Source organism: Pelobates fuscus, chromosome 13 (genome assembly GCF_036172605.1).
Source record: "Pelobates fuscus isolate aPelFus1 chromosome 13, aPelFus1.pri, whole genome shotgun sequence".
In the NCBI taxonomy this organism is placed as follows: domain Eukaryota; kingdom Metazoa; phylum Chordata; class Amphibia; order Anura; family Pelobatidae; genus Pelobates; species Pelobates fuscus.
Genome location: NC_086329.1, coordinates 91691613 through 91704005, shown reverse-complemented (window position 1 = coordinate 91704005; position 12393 = coordinate 91691613). Strand labels below are relative to the sequence as shown.

General features: G+C 42.0%; 1 protein-coding gene across 1 annotated transcript; it reads left to right on the top strand.

Annotated features, from left to right (window-relative positions):
• Positions 1–219: 219 nt before the first annotated feature.
• GLMP (glycosylated lysosomal membrane protein) lies at positions 220–9180 on the top strand. The gene is made up of 6 exons (XM_063440460.1): positions 220–324; positions 1375–1632; positions 5045–5239; positions 6302–6520; positions 6888–7165; positions 8534–9180. Exons 1-6 carry the CDS (start codon positions 238–240, stop codon positions 8700–8702), a joined length of 1206 nt encoding a protein of 401 aa, XP_063296530.1. The 5' UTR covers positions 220–237; the 3' UTR covers positions 8703–9180.
• The last annotated feature ends 3213 nt before the right edge of the window (positions 9181–12393 follow it).

The window sequence follows — 12393 nt, the reverse complement described above, 5'->3', positions numbered from 1 at the left end:
TTTGAATTCTCCAAAATAAAAATGTAACCTTGCAAAAAAAAAAAAATTAACCATCAGCCCAAGAAGCCATGCTCCCTGGCTGTGTGTGATGGGAGTTGCAGTCCCCGGCGTTTGCATATCACTCAGGGACTTTGTATTTGTGTTTTTGAAAGAGCAGTACACCCCACCTCCCCTCCCACGCAGTCAGCTGACTGATCACATGACACACCGGAAGTGGCCGGCAGAACGTTCGAAAACATGTGGCTGGAGGTCTGGCTGGCAGCGCTGAGCACACTGTGTGCTGGCCTGGGGGCTCGGGGGGAGCACACCGACTACAGCCGGAGGGTGAGTGTCTATGACTGGCCGAGGAGGGGGGGTGCCCATTTTATTTAGCAGCCTCCTGCACCTCTCATTGCATGTTATTGGACAGTAACAGGAGGGTGGGGGGTACATACCTTACACGGTGAGTAGTTACTGGGGGAGGGATGGCTTCTAAGGGTACTTACTAAATAATACGTGGAATGATTGGGGTGGTAGCGGCCAGAAGGAACGTTCTGGGTAAATGGAGGGAAGGGAGCTGGTGAGGGAACATATCTGGAATTAAATAGTCTGGTGATAAAGTCATTGTAAACAATGGCGTTTGGGGCAGGGAGAGGATTTAAAATGAGAACTGTCAATCTTCAAGGGGCTGGTCTGTTACCTTCATTGAGAGGTTTGAAAATGAAACAATGGAATGAGGGGAGTTTATCTCTTATATGTTGAAAGCTAGATACCTGCAGGTGGTGTAAGGTTTATCCTTGTTATACAGAGGTACTTTTAACAGAATGGTGCATTCAAATATTCTGAATAAAACGTGTGATGGGACAGGTTTGTTAAATGGTCATGCAAGCTGAAGAGGCACGTGTGTTTTTAGTAAAAATCCAGCTAGTATTTGTTTTAGATTAGAGGTGCAGGCACTGCAGGATCTGTGTGCTCATCTGGTGATGAGAAATCTATTTAATCAAGATAGCTGTACTTTTTATGTTCTGCCTTACTATCCCCCAGCTCTCTGATAAATGCTAACTACGTAGTACTGATTAAGGAACACATGATCCCCTTTAGCACCACATCCCTCCCCCTTACTCTCTGACACTCCATCCTGGCTCTATAGTAACAGATTTATGCACACTGTGAAGGGTTACATCAGAATTTACATTATTTGTGGAAATGAAAGTTAAACCATAGCCAGCCTCGTTACCACAACCTCAAATGGAGATCACGAAAAACTTGCAGGAAATAGCGAGTGTCTCCTCTTATTGCTGCGTCTAGCTTGGTCTGTCCAGGGGGGGTATGAAATGTGTTTTAGTTAAAGTATGTGACCACACCTTACTATGTTTTTATTTTTTTAAATTTTAGGTTTCACTGCAGTACAATCCTGGAACCAGTGACCAGTCTGTGAACCTTTTGCATGTACGTGCTGTGGACAATGTCAGCACCATTCACTATGTATGGAGTACCATTGGGGTCCCCACTGCTCTCCTCATATACACCTCCAGTCCGACAAGTGAGCTGAACATTAATTGGACCAAATTAACATCACGAGAACCATACGGTGCTATCGCAATACAGCCGTCCAGCAGTGTCCTTTACTCTACTGCCCTGATGTTCACAAGAGTAAGTGCATGGTGATTAGAGGATTTTTCATGTAACTATTTCATGGCTAGGTTGGCAGAAGTGTAAACGAATACTCCAAGCACATAAACAATAGACTAGAGTGTGCTGTAATTCATACACCCCAACATTGCTTCCCTTGAAGTGGGACACGGTTGGATGGAATAGAATGATGCACTAGTGCTATGTTTTTTGGAGTCAGTCCCCTCGTATCCCCAAGAGCAGCACAGCAGGGAGCCAAGTCAGAGCAGCGGTATAGGATCCTAAAATTGAGACTGTTTTGGTCCCTGGTAATGGTTATTTGTCTCCCATTGTAAATAGTCAGACCTTTCTTTTATCAGGAATCCGACGGCTGCTTGCCGCCTCCACTACTGGAGACATGGACACTTTAGTGTTAGGAATAGTTGTTGTACTGATTTACTAACCTTTTTCCAGCGCCACGCAGGGCTCCTCATGTATGGCCCCATTCCTGATCCGCCTCTTTGGCATAATCAGAATTGGTAATCTCAGCCACTCACAATGCTTAGCCATAAGAAAGCTTTGGATTGGCTGAAATTGTCAATTCTGATGATCTCAGCCAAGGAGGCGGGGCAGAGCCAAACTCTGCCCTTGTCCGATCAGCATCTCCTTATATAGATGCATTCAATCAATACATCTCTATGGGGAAAGTTCAGCGTCTCCATGCAGAGGATGGAGACACTGAATGGCGGTGCTGCACATTGTGTAGCACTGCCCAGGAAGCACCTTCATTGGCTGTCTGAGGAGTGGCCACTTGGTGTTCCTAGGCTGTAATGTAAACACTGCCTTTTCTCTGAAAAGAGAGTGTTTACATGAAAATGCCTGCAGGGACTTACTATATTCACTAGAACAACTACATTAAGCTGTAGTTGTTCTAGTGACTATAGTGTCACTTTAATGTTCAAATGTTCTTGCAATTAGAGTTCAAATGGCAACATTTAGGCTAACATAACCCAACTGTGACTATCTGAGTAGAAACGTTTCTAGGCTAGCAGAACTGAAAACAAAGTTAACAGATGATTTCTCAATTTCAATATTTAGGCCACTTTTTGGGGGGACAAAAGAAAAAAGCTGTCCCACATATGTTTTGCTGCATATAGATAAACAGATATGTTCGTATAAAGCATGGGTCGTCAACCTGGTCCCTACCGCCCACTAGTGGGCGTTTTAGGATTTCAGGTGGGCGGTAGGGATTTCCAGGTTTTGACGACCTGACGACCGGGCGGGCGGGTGCGAGCCGGCGGTACCCCTGCGACTGGGTACCGCCGTGACAAATTGCGGCTCCGGCCCGCGCGGCAAACTGCCGGGGCTGCATATGGAGGGGACCATCGGGTGGCCCATGCTGTCAGGGCCACCCGATGGATGTGGATTGTGAGGGGGCCCGGTCAGCGCTGGGCGCTTTAACAGCGCGACCGGGCCCCCTGTGATGACATCGCAGAGCTGGGAGGAAGTGACTGCACATCACTCCTCCCAGCTAACCCTGAGAGCCGCGCGGGAGGAAGACCAGGGAGTCAGAGTGGGAACTCTGACTCCCATCCACCTGAGCCACCACTGGACCCCAGGGAAAGTCACCCTCCTGAATCTAAAAGGTAGGAAACAGGAGGGTGACTTAAATATAATGTGTGTGTGTGTGTGTGTCTTTGTATGTATGTCTTGTGTGTGTCTGTATATATGTGTGTCTTGTGTGTGTGTGTGTGTGTATGCATGTGTGACTGTCTGTTGGTATGTGTCTTGTGTGTGTCTGTATGTATGTGTCTTGTGTGTATGTGTGTCTGTCTGTGTTCCTGTATGTGTCGTGTGTGTCTTGAGTATGTGTGTGTATGTGTCTGTATGTGTCGTATTTGTGTCTGTATGTGTGTTGTGTGTGTTTTGTGTGTGTGTATGTGTGTCGTGTGTGTGTGTCGTGTGTGTCTGTATGTGTTGTGTGTGTCTGTATGTGTCATGTGTGTCTGTATGTGTCGTGTATGTATGTGTCGTATGTGTATGTGTCGTGTGTGTGTGTGTATGTATGTGTCGTGTGTGTGTATGTATGTGTCGTGTGTGTGTATCTATGTGTCTGTATTTGTGTATCTATGTGTCTGTATTTGTGTATGTGTGTCTGTATGTGTGTTGTGTGTATGTGTGTGTGTATGTATGTGTTGTGTGTGTGTATGTATGTGTCGTGTGTGTGTATGTATGTGTCGTGTGTGTGTGTGTATGTGTCGTGTGTATTTGTCGTGTGTGTGTGTGTATGTATGTGTCGTGTGTGTGTATGTGTCATGTGTGTGTGTATGTATGTGTCGTGTGTGTGTATGTATGTGATGTGTGTGTGTCTGTATGTGTGGTGTGTGTGTCTGTATGTGTGTCTGTATGTGTGTCTTGTACGTGTGTCTGTCTGTTATAGTGGACTATATAGTAAGTGGGCTACCTAGCTCAGCCTTCCTACTGGGCATTGCTACAAGGAAGGTTAAAAAATAGAAAAAAGGGGGAAAAAAAGGTGGGGAGGGGAATTGAGGAGGGAGAGGAGATGAGCTGACGCACAAGAAAAATCATAGAGAGATAATATGAGAAATCATATTATGCGCAAACAGAGAAGTCGTCTGAATATCACTGAAAGAGACCTTCGTTTGTTCCTTACGAAAATCGAACCAGATATCAAATATTTAGTCTCGCAGCATCAACCTCAAGGATCTCATTAATCACTAGTAAAGGTAATTTCAATTTACTTTATTGTTTTCTCATTAAACTTTATAAAGTTAAAAACCGTATAAACCTGCATTAAGTAGAAATAAAAAGATAAATGTACGTACATTTATTTTTTGTAAAACACCCTCCTTTCTAAAAAATATTCCGCATTTGCGCGAAAACTGGTGGGCGGTAAGGAAATTTTTTCAACCAAAAAGTTGCATTAGTGGGCGGTAGGTAAAAAAAGGTTGACTACCACTGGTATAAAGGCTTCTGATTAGGTAGGATGTAATCTAGTTTACACCCCACACTGTGTTGTGGAAAGTCCCACTGTTCTGTCCCTGACATGGCTGTGACTATGACCCTGATGAGTCATTTTTATATTATTTAAACTTCAAGATCGCAAATGCTATATTCTCTGTGTGAATTATTTTGTACAAGTAAACACCTCCTTCTCAGTGCATTCCCGGCGTTTGTTTGCAGTTGGAGAGGGTAGTGCTTTGAGAAATTCTTCTTGGCCAACTATAGACCAGGTATTAAAAGATCACCAGTGTGTTTTCACAAGTCCTGAAATTATATATACACTGAGAACATGTGTATACTTACGTATGTGCAGTACAAGAAAGTGCACAGGAGCTATAACAATAATATTTAAAACCATAAAAGATGTGCCTTTAGGATCGGACCTAAGAACGTGCTGGCATTACATTTCCTATATTTATTTTCTTTGCAGATCTTTGAGTATTCTGATGTAAATAACACCGCAAATTTCTCGGGGACCGCTGAGAAATCCTTCTACCCCACCTACGACTTGTCTGACTTCAAGTGGGAAAATGCAAATGCCACTTTAAATACCTCTTCCTTGACTGCCAACCTGACCGGGAGATACGAGTCGGAGAGCTTCCAGAATGGAAGTGTGACTTTCCGAGTGAGTTATGGGATTTTAGGGAATCGTTTGGGGTTAAAATTTTCTGTCATTAGCTAAGGCAATGATGATCCGTAAATGCCACAAATATGTTCCTAATTCCTGAACTGCAATTGGACCCAATGCAGACTACACAATGGGTGTGACTAGGCAGTTCCTAATGTTGGGCCGTCTTGCTCTCTCTGTCGCCATACCTTTTGCATTAACATTGGTTGCTGATAATCTGAGTCAAGATTAAGACCATGGATTTCAACAGTACATTTAGAGGGACACTATAGTCACCTGAACAACTTTAGCTTAATGAAGCAGTTATGGTGTATAGATCATGCCCCTGCAGTCTCACTGCTCAATTCGCTGCCACTTAGGAGTTAAATCACTTATATTTATGCAGCCCTAGCCACACCTTCCCTGGTTGTAACTTACTTTAAAAGTTTTTGTCTCCTGCTCTGTAGATTGGACTTTAATCTCACGTAGGAGGCTTCGGCAGGGTCTAGCAGGCTATTAACAGAGCAGGAGATAACACATTCTAAATAAACAGAATTTGCAATAAAGGAAGTGTAAACATTAGATGACTGTTTACAGGAAGTGTTTAGGAACGCTGTGTAAGTCACATGTATGCAGAGGTGACTAGGGCTGTATAAACATAGTATAAACCCCCCATAATAAAAGACTTGAGCAGTGAGACTGCAGGGGCATGATCTATACACCAAAACTGCCTTATTAAGCTGTTGTTTTGGTGATTATAGTGTCCCTTGAAAAATATATATATATATATATATATATATTATATTTATCACTGAGCAGTGTGTGTATTATTTTTTACTTCACCTAATATTGAAACTTTTTTTTTTTTTTTACACATCATCTTATAAATAAGACTTTTCCTGTAACGCGGGACAGTATGGGTAACGCAACTAAAAACTTGTATGACAAAATATCTGTACTGTAAAGAAGTTGTTTAACTCGGCTATTTTCCCCACGTGGCTCTTTTATCCTAATGTTTTAATTTCTGTGACCTTTATTTGATGATCCCTGCTTAACCCTTCTTCACCTATTTTCTGATAGGTATCGGCTTTTGGCAGTTCTGGGAGGGATCTCGCCTCTCCTCGCCTGCTCCACACAGCAAACTCTTCCAAGCTTGAGTTTTTGATGTCAGAGGTCAAACCTCGGGGGAACAACTCCCGTTTTGCCCTTGAGATGTTCACCTTGGAGAAGAAGAAGGGACGTAAGAAGATGGTGTCTGTACGCTCAATCGATGACGAATATACCCCAACGATTTTTGAGGTGACCCGTTGTTTTACCCCCAGAAGAAACTAATTTGTTTCGTCATTTTAATCATTGGTGACACTCCATGAAATCTCACATTTCATAATTTCCCTTTTAATTATATATCTGAGCACATTTATAGTTCGCTGTACCTGGTGTAGGCAGCTTGCAGCTTTCCAGGAGCCTCCTGTACTTGGACTCCCATAATTCTTCCTATGTCTGGTATGTGCTCCTGGACCTTTAGTGCAACATCTGCAAAAGGAAGATGTGTTTGTGATGAAAGGCCTGTGTTCCTATGCTCCTTCATGTGCCTTTCCATACATCGAGTGGCCATTGTACGGAGTTCCTGTTACCATGTCTCTTAATCAGAACCTTTGTTTTGCAGGTCGCACAGCTTATTGCAAACATGCCGAATGACAGCCATGCCCAGGGTTATTTCCAGTGGAAGTCTGTGGCCTATGGTGCCGTCGACGGCAAAAGAGCGGATTCACTTCCATGCCAGTACTATGACTTGAGGCTAGTGAATGAATCTCTGCAGTTTCCCAGCATTGTCCATGCCTTCTTTGGAAAAGACCTGATTGAGAGATACAATGTGGAGGCCTTCAACGTTTCCTTTGGGATTGCAGATGGGGACTTCTATGATAAACACAATTTTTTAAGTTGGTGAGTGGAATTCTACCTGTTCTAAGAATGTTGCCTCCGCCATGCTGCGTACCAGTTAATCTGTTGCTTCTGCTGTTATTTTTTTTTTTGCTTTTTATACATATTGTGTAACTTTAGGTAACACTAAGGGCACTATGACAAATTAATCCGAATTAAGTTGTTATGGTGCCTGGAGGTCCCTGGCACCGGCATTTCTTCATGGGTTAAAGCGTTAAAGAACAGTTTTATCACCAAAGTGCTGAATCCAGTGCCTGTTGGCTCTGACCCCCCTCCTTTAACATTTGCTATTGGCTTGAAACAGGAAGCCTTGGACGGCCACAGACAGGCACCCCTGATTGGCTGAGAGCGTCAGCATTAAGCTAATCCGTAGCTCCCCATTCACACGAAGACTGAATTAAAATATGCAACGCTTCTCAAACCTTTTTGTGAATGGGGAGCTATGGATTGATTTAGAACTGAGCCTCTCAGTCAGTCAGTGATGCACCTGTCCGAAGCCTTTCGAGACTTCCTGTTTCAAGCCAATAATAAATGTAGAAGGTGGGGGGGGCATAGCTGACCGGTGCTGGATTCAGCACTTTTGGATTAAACTGTTCGTTAATGCGTTAACCCATAAACGTATGCTGATGCCATAAACCTGCTGGCACCATAACAACACTATTCCAATTTAGTTATTGTGTCTGGAGGGTCCTTTTAATCTTGAAATTAAGATTTCACCCCTTTTTTAAAGGATATATAATATATACACGCTGTAGGCACAAAGCAATGTTTACATAGCCGGGTTAAGATTGCCTCTAGTGGGGGGGTGGGGGGGGGGCAGGGGCAGGTTGCCAGAGGACGCTCTAGTGTTAGAAATACAGTTTTGTATTTCTAACACTATAGTTTTCCTTTAGAATCAGTAGGAAGAAGCCGGCTTCTCCCTCAAAAGGAAGAGACTCCATCCACCAGTATCATCTCCTGCTGGCCCATGGTGTCTTCTGATACCCCATAACGTCCAGTATACAGAAATGTTATCCCACCAGGAGTAGTCTCTTAAGATGAGTGGAACGTCTCTATAACATGACAACAGACCATGTCTGCTGTCATCTTACTCACAACCCAGATAACGGTTTGCTGTCGGGCAAAAAAAAAAAGAGAAAAAATGGGGAAATGAAAAATACAGCCACAGCAATTTTTTTTTTATTATTGCAAGTAATTGCAGTACTAAGACACTCCAACCTAGGTGTAGGATAGCCTCTGTGTTATAGCTTTACAGACAAACAAAGTTTTCATGGTGCTTAGACTGACCCTTTTTAATCTTCAAATAGAATGTCACGACAAGTTTTTATTTTATTATTATTATATGACATACCTCTTTTTTTTGTGTTGCAGGTCAGCTCTGATTGGTTACGGAACACCTCCCAAGGACACCTTTTCCACCCTGGTTATCTGTATCATGGCAGTGGCCCTTGGCACTCCGTTGCTGCTGTTGATCGTTGGTGCAGTCGTTGTCTTCTCTTTGCGAAATAGAGTGTACTCTAGTTATGAGCCTATTAATTAGCTGGTGGCTGGCGGTGGTGTAGTGCGGTCACAACTCACGCCTTGTACACTTGAAGATGGGCTTTTTTTTAGTTTGCACATGGACTCTTTAAGAATCGAATTTGTGGTAGCAACATGGCACTGCAGGAGATTGGTCGCCCTACTTACCACCACTAGAAGTAAACTATTCCAGATAGACTATCTCCTATGGTGCCAGCAAGCATTAGATTTTGGATTACTGGGGAGGGGGAGTGAGCAGTTTTGTGTAACGGGTATTATTTTTCTCTTTCTGCTTATCTCCTCTCTCCCACGAAGAGTTAAGGTTAAAAGACGATTGGATTTATTTTTTCGTCTGGCCAGTTGTCTTGCCTTGTGCATGTTTGTTATTGTATTTGATTAGGTACACTCAGCAATCACTTGTGTTTTTCAAGATCAGATGGAGCCAGAGAAGTGACCATTAGGGAACTTTTTTTTTTTTTTTTTTAACCCCCTGAATGCTGCATCCACTCCCTATCGTTTATAGTTCTTTTTATTTACTAAGACGTGTTATTTTCTGATAATTTATGAACATTTGAAAGTTCTAAAGGTTAATGCTCTTTTTTTTTTCCCCTTCATATTTTACACCTACTTTTTAAGCAGATAGCAAATTGACATTAATTTCCTCTGGTATTTAAATCCTCAGGGCGGTTTTCAATGGGTTTGCTATAAAGCTCACAGAAAGAGCCTTTGCGAACACGGGTACTAGTTAAATAAATTCCATAGCGCATTGTTTAAATCCTCAGGCGTCAGATGAATGATTTGTGCGTCTGAACATTCTTCTGACGGCGAAAAACGATTAAGAATTGTTTTGTGATGTTTTCTTTATTTATAGAATGTGTATATGGCACTCTGCCTAACTTTACAGAACTAATTGTAGTATTAACTTATGTCCTAACATGCATCATCAAGTGCTTTATCTTTGCCGTATTCATTGATATTGGCGCTAAAGTTCAGCCATCTTGTTTGCTAGGCATGGCTGTAAATTTGTCACACTTGATTTGCATGGTCCGGTGGCTTTAAGGTCCGATAACCCAGAAAATCGACCTTCACTTTATATGAAAGTCCCAATAACGGGTAGCCAACTAGGTGTTTTCAGCCTGCACTATCTTATCTGTTACATTCCGCTTGCCTTTTACATCATTCTTCTGTTATTGGTGCTGTTTCCTGTACGTCATAATGACATCACTAAAACACAGGAAGTGACAAACTGCTAGCCACGAGACAGCAGGCAATTTACATCAATTCATCCATTCCTATCCACTAAACTCACTCTGGATAGTGTGTGTATATGATTGTCTGTACACAGTAATTATGTTTTTCATTATGTTGATGATCTTATGTCAGTTTAAAAATATATATATAATCTGTGTGTTCAGTTTTTTTGTTTGTGGTTTTTTTTTTAATTTTTTTTTTTTAGGTTTACTGAAGCCAATCAATGTTCTCTGATTTACAGACTAACTTTTTTTGTGTTTTACAAACTGAAATTGTTTTGTATCTGCTTCCTCGACGTACGTGCCACTTATTGATAATTGCCATTTTATTTTAACGTTGTGTATTTTTTTAATTAAAAAAATGTATAAAATGCTATTTTTCGTATCTTCAAAGTAAAGTGCTCCTGCAAATTAGTTATTGATGTTTAAATAAATACAACTATTCTTTTGAAAACCAATGTATTTATTGAAAACGGACAGTCAGAACACAATTTAGCAGATAAATTACAGTGATCTGATAGCTACAATTCAATTAACCACACAATATAGAAAATGTGTTCAAGTAACAATCTGATTCTCTTATATCCAGAAAGAATCATATTTGGTGCATAAATTAAACTAGTGTAGTAACTGTAACACTATTAAAGGGATAATATAAACACCATAACAACTTTAGTATAGTGTAGTGATTATGGTACCGGGTATTCCTTGGCGCTGTCAAACGGTAGTGTTTGACACTTACCTGGCCACACAAGGCACTTACTTCCTTTTGGTCTGCATGTATATACCAAACTTTTATTCATATGCTTTAGCAATACCAATTTTGTGCCACAAGTGGCATTCTTAGCCAATGAATGACCTGAAAAGTAAAAAAAAAAATGGACATAACTAAAGCGGAATTAGAACGTCTTCATTAGCCACGCCGAAGACTGTAAGCTGTACAGACACCCTGGGTGTGGGCCCGGAGAAGTATCAAACCATTCATAAAACTGGGACTACAGTGCGTTGTAGTGGTTATTATGTTTAGCATACCCCTTTTAATTTGTAATTGGAAAGTTGTAGATCAGAATTGGGAAGTTTTATTAACACAAGTGTTTTTCGTGTATAACACAATGATCTTTCGGGGAGCTGTTCACGCTTTGCAAGGCAGTCCTACATCACTCAGATGACCCTGCATATTTTTCCCATGGTGTCCTCTTGTATTGCTATGTAAGCTAAGAGTATGTGTTGTAGTTCTGCTATATTATGCAGACAAACCTGGTGCACCCTGCGTGCTATTACCTGGACTGCTTTAATCTAGCAGACTCCACCGTACCAAAGGAATTCCCTCCATGATTAAATCAAACCGCTGAACTTGAACAAGGAGCACAGCCATGCCGCTTCCAAGGACACAACGATCTGGAATTGTAGATTTTTATTGACAGACTGTTTCTGAATACATTTTGCACTAGACACTGGCTCATGCCATGCAGATTGAATCCATGCTCTGGGCAGGTCCATATTGAAGAACTTTTGGGTAGAGCATCCATGCTTGTCATGCCATGTGCTTGGCCCTCCATATTCACTACAGAGCTAACAGCTGTGCATCTCTTAAGATTTACATTCCACTGAGACGGTGTTCCTTTTGGCCACTCGTGTTTTCTACCCGTTTCTTGTAAATTATACCAACTGCAAAAAAACAACAACTTACCTACTACAACTAATGCAAGCTAAATTCATGATTAAAATTTCCCCAGAACGCTCTTTCCCAGCACAATACTCTCATTATGGATGCATCTTCTATGTAATAAGACTTATTCCATGTTCTAACCTGCGTTACGCACCCCAAAATCCTCAGAGCAGATTAGAGGAACTCGAAATCAAGGCACTTTGAAGAATAGTAGAAATATGTTCTGATAAAATTAGCAACTCAAATTCATAGTAATTTTGAGTTACATTCCATATGTTGCCACGGTGATCAGTCCTCTTTTAGAATGTTGCTCCAGTTTTAACCTTGATAAATATGGGTACAGGCATGGCTTTGGTCTTTTCTTGTGGGTTTAGAATTTAGGCATGCTTAAAGGAACACTATAGTTCCCGGAAAACAAACCCGTTTTCCTGTCACTATAGGGTTATTAGGTGTCACCCTCCCGCTGGTTAAAACCCCTTCCGCCACTTATCTTAATCCAGCGCCGGGCTCTGGCGCTGGTGACCTCTCCTCCCCCGCCGCCGTCAGCTCCCGAGTGGAGCTGAATGCGCATGCACGGCCAGAGCCGTGCGCACATTCAAACCGCCCATAGGAAAGCATTACTCAATGCTTTCCTATGGGGATCTGAACTCACTCTGCATGAGTTCAACGCAATTTTCTCACTGAGAATCGCGGAAGCGCCTCTAGTGGCCGTCAGGGAGACAGCCACTGGAGGCTGGATTAACCCTCAATGTAAACATAGCAGTTTCTCTGACTTTTCAGCTGCAGAGTTAAAA